This window comes from Macaca thibetana, chromosome 10 (genome assembly GCF_024542745.1).
Source record: "Macaca thibetana thibetana isolate TM-01 chromosome 10, ASM2454274v1, whole genome shotgun sequence".
NCBI classification, from domain to species: Eukaryota; Metazoa; Chordata; class Mammalia; order Primates; family Cercopithecidae; genus Macaca; species Macaca thibetana.
The window spans coordinates 89,038,411-89,050,827 of NC_065587.1; the positions used below are offsets into that span (position 1 = coordinate 89,038,411).

The window sequence follows — 12,417 nt, forward strand, 5'->3', positions numbered from 1 at the left end:
GCAAATTAATTGCCCACTAGAAACTGCATGGATTCAGGAACGAGGGGCAACAGCACATAAGATGGTTCTCATTTATTGGGTCTGTCTTAGTAGATAGTGTGACACACTTTTTCACAGCAGGGCTTAACATTGGTTTTTGTGAACAATTCCACTTTTTTGTTCATGTGTTATATTTCAGGTAAATGTTGAGCAAAAATTGGCACAAGATAAGGGATACACAACTATTAGAAGGAAAGTCAGAGCTGGCATTACAGTATTGTATACACATTATCAAACTCTCTGCTGCAAAGTGCCAACTTGTTGGAACTGCAAAGTTATTTGATATTGATATTTCTGCAAAATAAAATTGTTCCAGAATACTGAACTCTTGATTTTCCCAAGGCAGGCAAAAGCAAGCAATAAATGCTCCTAATTCCTTCACATGTGCGTTTTCCACAAATGCATGGGTCACTGTGGGGAGGGCCCAGCATTGGCCATATGGTACACACTATGTCACTTGAATAGGGAACAATTGCTACTGGTCCACGCTTCAGAATTCAGACCCAGCACACGTGAAACCATATTTCAGGGACTGGTGAATGAGTCGGCTCAAGCAACTCTCCTCCCCTGTCCCTTTCCCCTGAAAGGACCTGGGTCAAACTCATAAGTAAAAGGAGTAAGTTTCTGTGACAGGTCCTGGAACCCTTGGATGGAGATTAACAGAACAACCTCAGAGGATCAACAGTTATGACTTCTGTGACCAAGTATTAGCATTAAAAAGCCTCTAGTCACATAAAAGTGACCCCAAATGACAATGTCAACCTTAATACAAAATCATGCATAAATGTGACAAGTTTTCCTTTGCCGCCTTTTGAAAAAGGAGTGTTGGAGCTCCATAAGTATCACAGCAGACTCGAAAATATCTAGAATATATTTTCGTCTACAAAGTGTATTGGGTGACATTATTTTAATCCTTATCTCACACTTAGAAAGTGGGTAATTTACAGGACATTTAGCATATATGCTAAATAATTTCCTGAATCTAAGGATCTTAGCATATCTGTTCAGACTTGAAAACTTTATCACTGAACAAGTTTCCTAAGAATAAAAGAGGAATTCAAGAGTTGTTGATTATAACTTGGCAATTGACTATTCTAAGGGCTTTGGGAAAATAACGGTGAAGATAAAGCCTGGCAAAAGGAAGTGCTTGAAAGAGACCAATATTTGGACTTGGCTTGCACAAGGCATGAATTCTGTAAGTGGAATGAATGCTTGGCATCTCTACATATTTCAGCACTTGCTGCTGAGCTGGGGACATCTTGGCTTCTAAGCTTGATCTTGGAATTCTACAGTTTTAAGCAAAGAATATTAATAAAAAAATACCAAAGTTAATTTTCCAAAGTTTTATTCTCCCAAAACACATGCAACAACCCTGCCTTGTGATGCCTCTAATTGCTCTCCCGACAGACGTCGGTTTTTAATAAAGAGTGTAACCACCGCCTTTCCAAAAAATGGCTTCTTATGGTTTTATTACACTCAAACATCACAGGAGGGCAAGAGAAAAATCAACGACGAAGTGAGAGAGGGAAGGAAATATGGCATGGAGCATAAAATGTAAAGCCAGCCAATCAATATTTACCCTTTCAAGAGGGAGAGAGAGAGAGGAGGGAGAGAGAGAGAGGAGGGAGAGAGAGAGAGGAGGGAGAGAGAGAGAGAGAGAGAGAGGGTGCGCACCCGAGTGAGCCAGTGTTAGCCAAGAAGCAGGGAGCAGGGCTCGAAAGTCGCCGAGTGCGAGGAGCTGTTGATTGTTTTCTGGTTGAAAGAAGAAGTGATGATAAGGCTGGGATAAAGTGAGCGCCGGCAGGGGCGCAGAGCCCGGCAGCTGTATGCTAATGCTCACAGAAACCAAGCCTCCGCGTCCCCCATTAAAGCAGGCGACCAGGAGGCCACACATCACTGAACAAATAGGCTCTCTCTAGACAAATAAAATAACACACATTGGCCTGTGGGGAGTGGGGGGAGAATAAGAGCAGGGAGAAGAGTGGGGGGAGAGTGAAGGAGGGGGGAGAGAGAGAAGCAAAGAGAGTAGGGGAGAGGAATGGGAGACTGGGAGAGAGGTGGGGGGAAGAGAGGGAGAGAGGACAGAAACAAGCAAGGGAAGACACAGGAGAGAGGGACGAGAGGAGACAGAGGAGCAGAAAGACAGCAAAAAAGGCTGGGGGAACTGGATGGGGAGGGAGGGACAGTGGGAAGAAGGGGCTGGGAGAGAGGAAGGGGGCCAGTCATGGGGAGGGAGACCACAGGTGGGGAGGGACTAGGAGTGAAAGGGATGGGGAGAGAGAGGAGGGAGAGGTGAGACCGTGGAGAGCAAGAAAGGAGGGGAAAGAAAAGAAGAGACAGAAGGGGAGAGAAGGATAGGAGGAGAGAGAGGAGGCGGATGACACAAGGAGGGAACCGGAGGGCTAGGGAGGAGAGCAGGGACGGGAGAAGAGGGAAAGGCGGAAGGGAGAGGAACGGCGGTGGTGGGGGAGGACCACCCCCTAACCCCATAGCAAAAACGCACACCAAGGTAGAAAGTATGCTCTTGTGGCCCCCAGGAGCCTGGATGCCTCTTCGTCCTCCTACGGCAGGCGAGGCGGGGTGCAGGTGTGAGTGGGGTGGGAGGAAGGGGAAAGGATCTGAGTCGCCGCGGCCTTTCTGGTCAGTTTCGCTGGGTTTTGTCAGTTCCGTTTGAGACCGAGGCGCACGGACCAGCTGCCGCCAGCACCTCACAGGTGGAGGTCACCTCTTACACCCCAAGTTCAATGTTATCCCGATGAGTCCAGTGCCGTCCTGACTCTCCCTGACCTAATTCCCTGGTTATGACTTTCTCACCTTCCAGGCTTCGCCTCTGCCAGCTTTCGCCGACACCGCCCTTCCCGCCGCCCGCCCGGGCCTTCCTGCCCGCTCTCCTCCCTCCCTGGCCCGACGGTCCCACCGAGGCAAAAAGAAACAGCCCTGAGGGCACTTCAAGGAGCGTGCAGTGGTCCCGACGGTACTCTCGGGGGGATAAAAGAGGCGGCCAGTCACGCCGTCGGTCCCCGGCCGAATAATGGGCGCGCAGCAGATTGCCAGGGGGCACTTGAAACTCGAGGGGAGGGAAATACTTGAGCGCGGTCCCTCCCCGCGAGGGCGCACGGCGCAGCCTCGCGGATCGTCCCTTGTTCGCTCTCTTTCATGCACTCTCCTTTTGTGTGGAATTATTTAAACGGGAGATCCCTGGCAGCTTTATGCTAATGCGCGGAACAAAGGCAACGGCCCGCGGGCGGGAGGCCCGGAAGGTGCCTGGGGCCGGGCCGGGCGGGGTGGTGGGCAGGCGGGCTGCGCGTGTCTCTCGCGTGCCCCTGGGACTGACACAACAACCCCTCATTCCTGCAAATACAAAGCCTCTCACCAGCTCGGGTCGGGCGCGCCAGGCGCAGGGAGGCGCTGGTCCCTCCGGGCGGCGGGCACTGCAGCGGCAACGTACGGTTCCTGCCCGTTGTGGCTCCGGGGACTGAGGGCCAGGAGTGGGGGCTTCTGTGAAGCCAGAAGAGAAGTCTGCAGCAGAGTGGGGATGGGGGGCGCTGACAACTCCCCCCTCAACGCCGACGTCTCCAAACGCGCTACCCGCTGTGGGGTGAGAATGCGGGCCCGGCTCCTCCCGTGAGGCCAGGGCGGCCTGTTCTAGACACCCCAAGGAGCCAACTCCTCCGTAGAAGTTCCCCGCTTCTGCTCTTATTTCCAAGCTTCGCGCTTTCTACAAACTCCCGGTTGCCTTGACTTTGATTTCCAGCTGTGGTGAGGGTCACAGTGAACCCCGGCGCGCGCCCCGACGGCACCCCCGCACACCAGGATAGGAGACATTGCAGCGCCTGTGGCCTCGGGCTCCGCAGTGGTCAGAGGAAGAACCCACCGCGGGGTCCGTAAGGGCAAGAAATGCAGAGGCCCGGGATTTTTCCAAAGCGCTGGCCAGGACCCCGAAGGAAGGGGAGGAGTCGCCTAAAGCCCGGGAAGGACACTTAGGTGATCTGCCTTGGATCCTATGCTCACTGACTTTGGCGAAGTCCCCCTGGAGGGGGGCAAATCCACGCTCTTTCCCCCAACTTAACTTCACGCGGCCCCTTTTCCGACTCGCGTGCGCTAAGGCCGGCGTCAGGGGCGCAGTGTGGTGGCGCTTTGCTCTTCTCAAGCGAAGACAAGTATCTCGACCCGATGTTCCCATCCATGAGGGCACACAGGTTCTGAGAAAATCACGCAGAAGGCGGCTGCGATCCACAACCCAGGCTGGGCTACACCTGCTTGGAGGTCGCTGGTGTGTGCTTCGCACGGGCAGCCCAATTCTTTCCCAGCCCCAGGTGGTGAAATTAGTTTTCAATACTAGTACCTTTCAAGTTTCCATTTATTTTGACTGACCCGTCTGAAGCAGATTTCATTTAGGCTGGCAAGACTAGAAGCCACAAATAAAGAAAAAGAAACGGATTCATTGAATCTCAGTATATCAGTAGCGTTCAATAGATTCCCTTGGCTAAATTCAGAGCCCTGTTTGAATTCACTCAGGCAAGAGTTGTTTTATTTTTTTGTTGGTAGCGGTACCGGTTCCCCATCCCCACGGCTTATTTACAATTATGAGTGTTGTTATTTTTAAAGGATTCACAAGGTGACTAACTCTCTGTTATCTGTTGAATAGAAGGAGTGTTACATATGCAAGACCGAATGTAGCAGGCCGAGCCCCCGCCCTGTACTATTCTCCAATCCAGATGGGATTCGTGATTAGAAAATAAAATTGGCCAAAGCTGTCTCGGAATCCTTTTCCCACTTCTAATTTCATCAGCACTATTAATCAGCGCTCAAAAGAGCAAGGAAATAACATCAGTTACTTTAAGATAGAAATATGTTTATAAATTTTAGATAAACTCATTTTAAGATTTCTAACTTTTGGGGAGACTAGCACTCACCACAGCATTTTTAAAACTAGGGTGAGACTTGTCAAAATATATTTCACTATATGCATTCTTCCCTTTTCAGTGTGTGAGTTAAAATATTACAACATAAAATTATCAATTATCTTTCCCTTGATTAAGCAACTTGATTAACCCCTTAATTAACAAAGCCTAACAACTGTCCCCATCACAACTTATGACTCATGTGGACTCTATTTTTACATGTTTAATTTCTACGCCAGGGTATTTTCAGAGGGAAAATCCAAAACAATTAAATACCTTCAGTGGAATTAAGCATAAGTAAAACTCAGCAAAATCTGTCTGGTATATAGAGCTTTGCAGAAAAATGTTTCCTTCTCTTTCAATAAAGTGACATTTTCCTCAGAGTGTGTGACATTTTATATGGCTTGGCTATTTGTTCCCCACTGTTGGACGATCAGGGTCACTACGCACTCGTGGGGTTCTCTGCCCTGTCCCCCGGAGATTCTGCCTTTTGTGTTTCCTCGGGGCTGGGCTGGACAGAGGATGGAGGCAGGCGGCCCAGTCTGGGTCCAAACCGAACGGCAGCGGAGGTGCGGGTGGGGGTGGGGGGAGTCTTCGCTGTTGTCTTTTCCTGGTGGCACAGGGGAGGCGGCTTGTCCTCTCCGAGGCCTCAGCCTGCCTCAGAGGACAGATTGCCCCCCCTCCCCCTGTCCAGCACGCGTCTCTTTTGCGTCCAGATTGGCCGCGACCGGAGCTCAATAGCGGGAGGTTAATTTCCTTCACAAAGGTGAAGGGGGCACGGCTCCGTGGGGGCTGCGCCCAGACAGGCGGCCCCTTTATTCCGCAGCGCCTTGATTGGAGCCCTTGATTTAGCATCTGATGTCAACCGGCAAACAAAATGCCCGCTCGGAATGAAAATGCATGAGGCCGCGCGGGGAGGAGGAAACCAACTTCATTGGGGTGCACGAGGCCGACCGCGCGTTTCGGGCTTCGGCCAACTCCACCCGGATTAACCCAGCCCTGGACCACGCGGAGGCTCCGGGCGGCCTGGGCCGGGCCCCGCCAAAGCTGCCATTCCCGAGCCTCCAAGAACCCAAAAGTTCAGAAATTCACGTTCCTTTGGGAACCCAGCCCAGCCCGCCCCGCGCTCCAATCCCGCGCTTTCTAGAGACTGAGAAGGCCGCGTCAATTCCTTCTCAAACTCAAAAAGAAACCTTCCCAGCCCGTGGGCGCGCGGAGGCAGTGAACACAAACATCGCCCTCGGCCACTGCGACAAGGCTGGGCCCCCTGTCGACACTCGGAACGCCGGGGAACCCTTTTGCTTGGCCTCTTGGGTCCAGCGGCCCATCCGTCCGAGGTCCTGGCGGAGGCTCTTGGCCGTCGGGACCCCGCTGCTCTCTCGGATTTTTGTTTATTTCCCAAACACCACGCGGAGCCACTGCGCCTCCGCGGACGCCCTGATAGCTGACGCCCCGCTCTCCCACGCACCGCCCCGGCGCGCCCCCGCCCCCACCCAATCAGCGCCCACAACTTCCCCCTAGGCTCCGGCTCGCGGATTGAACCCTCCTGACATATTTGGGGCCATTCTTCTCCTTTGTTGCTATTTTGCTCGCGACCCGCGGGTAATCCCCGCGCGGGAGGGGGGCGTGCATTGTCGCGCTGATGGACGGGCCCATTTGGCGGCTCCGCGCCCCTCGTAGGAGAGACACAAAGCCCAGGCACGTGCGCCTCCCCATAGAGAAGCAGCAGACCGTGAAGGGAGGCGGGGCCGGGCGTGTGCCTGGGCCGGGCGGGGCGGCGGCGCCGGGCGGGGCGGCCGAGGGGCGCGCGCGGGGGCCCCGCGCCCTCAGGTACATCTGCCGCACCTACCGGGCGACCCCCGAGTCCCGGCCCCCTTTTGGCCGCCCCATCGCCCTCCCACCCTGCCAGGCCGAGGAGCTGCGGGCGCGCTGATTGGCTCCGGGGGAAGCGGGAGGCGAGAACAATGGCCCCCTCCCCCCGTTAAAAGGGAGCGGCTGCCGGGCCCGGGGACAGGGACGCGCGTGCAGGGCGCAGAGCTGGGCCGAGTCGCCGCCGGCGTCACGCGAGTCCCGCAGCCGCCGCGCCCGGGCAATGGGCCGGGGGCACTGAGGGCCGCCGGGGCCGAGCGCAGAGGGCAGACCGAGCCACTGCCGTGCCCTCGGGCCGCGCCAACATGCCCCGCGGCTTCCTGGTGAAGCGCAGTAAGAAGTCCACGCCCGTGTCCTACCGGGTCCGCGGCGGCGAGGACGGCGACCGCGTGCTGCTGCTCTCGCCTGGCTGCGGGGACGCCCGCGTCGAGCCCCCGGCGCCGAGCCCGGGCCCCGGGCCGCTGCCGCCGCCGCCGCCCGCGGAGCGCGCCCATGCAGCGCTCGCCGCCGCGCTCGCCTGCGCGCCTGGGCCGCCGCCACCCCCGCCGGGCCCGCGGGCCGCGCACTTCGGCAACCCCGAGGCCGCGCACCCCGCGCCGCTCTACAGCCCCACGCGGCCCGTGAGCCGCGAGCACGAGAAGCACAAGTACTTCGAACGCAGCTTCAACCTGGGCTCGCCGGTCTCGGCCGAGTCCTTCCCCACGCCCGCCGCGCTGCTCGGAGGGAGCGGCGGCGGCGGCGCGAGCGGAGCGGGCGGCGGCGGCACCTGCGGCGGCGACGCGCTGCTCTTCGCGCCAGCCGAGCTCAAGATGGGCACCGCGTTCTCGGCTGGCGCCGAGGCGGCCCGCGGCCCGGGCCCCGGTCCCCCACTGCCCCCCGCCGCCGCCCTGCGGCCCCCGGGAAAGCGGCCCCCGCCCCCCGCCGCCGCCGAGCCGCCCGCCAAGGCAGTCAAGGCCCCGGGCGCCAAGAAGCCCAAGGCCATCCGCAGGCTGCACTTCGAGGACGAGGTGACCACGTCGCCCGTGCTGGGGCTCAAGATCAAGGAGGGCCCGGTGGAGGCGCCGCGCGGCCGCGCGGGGGGCGCGGCGCGGCCGCTGGGCGAGTTCATCTGCCAGCTGTGCAAGGAGGAGTACGCCGACCCGTTCGCGCTGGCGCAGCACAAGTGCTCGCGCATCGTGCGTGTGGAGTACCGCTGCCCCGAGTGCGCCAAGGTCTTCAGCTGCCCGGCCAACCTGGCCTCGCACCGCCGCTGGCACAAACCGCGGCCCGCGCCCTCCGCTGCCGCCCGCGCGCCGGAGCCGGAAGCCGCAGCCAGGGCTGAGGCGCGGGAGGCACCCGGCGGCGGCAGCGACCGGGATACCCCGAGCCCCGGCGGCGTATCCGAGTCGGGCTCCGAGGACGGGCTCTACGAGTGCCATCACTGCGCCAAGAAGTTCCGCCGCCAGGCCTACCTACGCAAGCACCTGCTGGCGCACCACCAGGCGCTGCAGGCCAAGGGCGCGCCGCCAGCGCCCCCGGCCGAGGACCTACTGGCCTTGTACCCCGGGCCCGACGAGAAGGCGCCCCAGGAGGCGGCCGGCGACGGCGAGGCAGCCGGCGTGCTGGGCCTGAGTGCGTCTGCCGAGTGCCACCTGTGCCCAGTGTGCGGGGAGTCGTTCCCCAGCAAGGGCGCCCAGGAGCGCCACCTGCGCCTGCTGCACGCCGCCCAGGTGTTCCCCTGCAAGTACTGCCCGGCCACCTTCTACAGCTCGCCCGGCCTTACGCGGCACATCAACAAGTGCCACCCATCCGAAAACAGACAGGTGATCCTCCTGCAGGTGCCCGTGCGCCCGGCCTGCTAGAGCGCGCCCTCCACCCCGGCCCCCCGAACTGTGCCTTCGCTTGGAGACCCACAAAGAGAGTGCGCCCTGCACGCCCCGAACCCCAGTCCGCGCTGTGGGAGCCTCGCCCCCGCCCCCACCGAGTGAAAGTGTCGTCTCCGCTTCTCTCGGTCAGGCGTGACGGTAACCCCATCCTCTCGTTTTGACTCCTTTTGGAACCCCCACTTTTATGTTGTGTCCCCCACCTCCCCCATGGCGCAACAGGAGTCAGTCTCTGTACAAGGGAGAAAAGCTGTACGCGTTTGTCTAGTGGTTGGAAGCCTCCCCTTGGCGGGGAGAAGCTGTTTTTCTTGCTAGTATTCGCTGTGTTCATGGTCTAGAAATGCGGTCTACTCGCCTCGCCTACCAATCTCTGCTCTCTATGTATGTAGCGTACGGGTTGTTTTGGGTGAATCTTGAGGAATAAATGCCTTTATATTTCACAGGCTGTAAATTGAACTTCCCACACGATTAGCTTTATTATGGCTTGTGAACTGCTGGAGTCTGGCTTTACCTTTTTGTATGTGAACAAATCAAATTGCTTAAAAAAGAGTTTTCTTTAGTATAGCCACAAATGCCTTGAACTGTTGTCTGGGATTGTTTTGGGGGGGGGAGGGAGGGAGTGTTCCGAAGATGCTGTAGTAACTGCCTCAGTGTTTCACGTAAGACTTTTTGGTTTGATCATCTTTGTTGAGGTAGGACTATCAGTTCCCTCGAAATGTATATGTTGATTTATGAGTAATTGTTATTTATTCTTTATTTATTTATATTAATTATGAAGATTATGATATTATTTGATTGCAGATTTTTTTGGTGCGCTGCCCCCTCCCCACCCTGCCACTCTTGACATTCCACTGTGCGTTTTAGAAGAGAGCCTTTTTCTAAAGGGATCTGCTTAAAGTTTTAACTTTTATACCTATCTGAGTGAATGACAGACAACCTACCATTTATTCTGCTTCGAGGGTCCCCAGGGCCCTTACAACTGACAGCTCTTACTTTTAAATGCAATCTCTTTTCTACATACATTATTTTCTTAATTGTTAGCTATTTATAGAAAGCTTCAATAGAATTGTTTCAACTGTATAACTATTTACTATTCAAATAAAATATTTTCAAAGTCACAGTGTGGTGGCCTGATTTCTGCATCACATGCTTTCAGGATGAATTTAACATAGAGCTTCTGATGGTCTCTTAAAAGCTAACTTTTTTTTTTTTTATCAGGAAAGAGGGAACCACCACCATCACCAGGGTGGTGGGTTTTCAGAGCTGAACCTCAGCTGCGGGACTCTGCCCTTCTGGCAGCCTGAGGGTGTAGCCTTGGTAGCGGCTGGCTGAAACAAGCCTCGTTGGGGTCCTTAATAATGTGCCAGGAGGCGGTTTAGAATGAAGGCCCTGGGCATCTTTTCAGAGTAATCTAGATCAGTGTCCCTAGGAAGCTGTTCTTTTCACTCCACTTTCATTGAGCAAGTCCTTCATTTCCCGAAAATTTGGGGGTCAGGGTGATAGTAATTCCTCAGATAAATAAAGCCGGGAGTTTTTGTTCCTGAGTCAACTACAAGAAAGGAGAAATGACTTTACCGTTAGATTTGCAAAGCACGGGCAGCAACCCGATTCACATTTGGATGCCATGGGAAGTTAAGCAACTGGGGGCAAGGGTTTAGAAATAATTTTCCAATCAGGTGAGCGGTCTGTTTGGGGGGAAAATGGAACACCATCTGTTTGGGGTATTAAATTTAATAACAGGTAATTACAATGTTTTCCGTTATGTGTCACTCAGCAATTTGAAGAACAATTCTGACTCTCAACAGCGAGTATTTTGGTTGTTTTCCTCTGTCTTGGAAACAGTTGATGAAGGAGCTGTGCTAAATCTCACAATTGTGCACGTGTGCGTTCCCTTCCTTTTGTGTGTTTTTGCTGTTTTGTTTTGTTTTTTTTCCTGAGGCCCGCTAAATCTAACATTTGCCTGCCAAAGAGATTTTAGAAAATGCACAGTAAAAGGATTTGCATCTCCAAAGAGGAGCTGGAGTGAGGCTGGGAAGGGCAGTCCATGAGGAACTTGGAAGGACAAACTGAGGAAAGAGATGATTTTCAGATTGGGAGCCTCAAGTTTTCTGTGGGACGGGGTTTAGCCAAAGGCTCAGCCAGCAGGACTGTGGAATATTCCTCCCTTTGTGAGGCTCTGGAAACAGCCTTCGAATAACAATGAAGGAGAAACCTCTACAGGTAAGTTGCCTCCAGGACAAATTGCATGTAGCTTTTTATCACTGATGACAACATATTTTACCAGTTTGGAAAATAACAAAAAGCTCAGGGCTGGTACGATAGGAAAGCACAGGGACAGAGCAGCATTTATAACATCCTGAAAACTTTGACTGAAACAAAGAAAAACTCAAATGTGTGGGCTGGTAGCTGCTGCTTCTCCCCTCCTGCAACAGTAATACGGGAGCATGGGAGCATTGAAAATATTCTCTCTGAGTTACACCAAACATTAAAAGATATCCCAAACTGAGGGTCAGAGTATGCACGTTCTCTGGCAATAAAAAGTTTCCTTAAAAACTGGAAGATTAGCTGCATATGGCAAGTCCAGACTTGTCTGCAGGCATGGTAGCTTGTAACTACGTTGGGCTCATTGTGGTTCTCGTCCGTAATCACAAAACATGAATTCATCTAAGATCCACCCTTATGAGGGTAAATATAATTTGGTTGTTCACAAACATGTCCCTTCATCCCCCGTGGAAATTTATTTCAATGGACCAAATATACCTTTTCTAAAATGGAACCCAAAGTATCTATGTGAGATAGTAAATGAAACTATAGTAAATGGAGTTGAAGGCAATGAAACAGTGTAGAAATAGACAAACTTGGTCAATTTTCTATCATAGTAACACAATATAAGTTAACAATATGGGAGGGAATCAGGCTCTCTCCCCTTTTTCTTGCCTCCCTGAATAATATGTTCACAAGGTTCCTATTCAAGAACATCACGTTGAAACTCACACACTTTTTAACAAATCTGTGAAGGAGGCTGTGGGCATTCCGTGTGCTCTGGGGCTGCTGCAAGCTGGGAAGGCCATCCATGGAAACTGCCCGAGAATCCCATACCATCCCACAGCAGGGATTTGGTGGTGAGAGGCCCAGGGGGTCAGGAAAAGTAGCAAGGTTAAGGAGGGAGGAGCTAAAAGAGGGAAGAAATAAAGGAAGAGATTTGATTTTCGCCAGTGCCTTCACCCTTCTCTACTTCCATACAAATGTGGTATAATAAAAAGCAGAAGGCTGTTCGGCATTCCTTTGGTTCCACAATGAGCCTGTGGCTAGAACAGCTGCACGCCACTCTAGTTGAGCCCTTTCTTCAGAGTTACTAATGTCCTCTGGAGGCAGTTCCCTGGTTGCCTGCTTTGCCTTTTCCCTGGAGGCCTGGAAACGCTGGGGTTCTTGCCGCCCTCGGAGCAGGAACGCTGTACTGGCAAGAGTCTGACTTGGGTGACTCACTCGGAGGCCTGTGCTTGGAGGCACGCCTTCCTTCTGTGTAGCACCATGGACTAAGTCATCGCACCTTTCAGCTGATCCTGGGCCCGTCGCTGGGTTTGATCTGGGAGTACCCAGATCTTGCAGAACAGAAATGAAGCCAGGAGGCTGGCTGGACTCCAGCTGCACAAGGGCACCTGTGGGTATGTTGGGGTCCTGCAGAGACCTGGGTGTGCAACATCGGCCAGGGCAACACTAGCCACGGGTGGATGCGCCTGGCA

General features: G+C 54.2%; 1 protein-coding gene across 1 annotated transcript; it reads left to right on the plus strand.

Annotated features, from left to right (window-relative positions):
* Nucleotides 1-6,953: 6,953 nt before the first annotated feature.
* On the plus strand, nt 6,954-9,792 carry INSM1 (INSM transcriptional repressor 1). Its single transcript, XM_050806959.1, has one exon. The coding sequence runs from the start codon at nt 7,118-7,120 to the stop codon at nt 8,651-8,653; it is 1,536 nt and encodes a 511-aa protein (XP_050662916.1). The 5' UTR covers nt 6,954-7,117; the 3' UTR covers nt 8,654-9,792.
* The last annotated feature ends 2,625 nt before the right edge of the window (nt 9,793-12,417 follow it).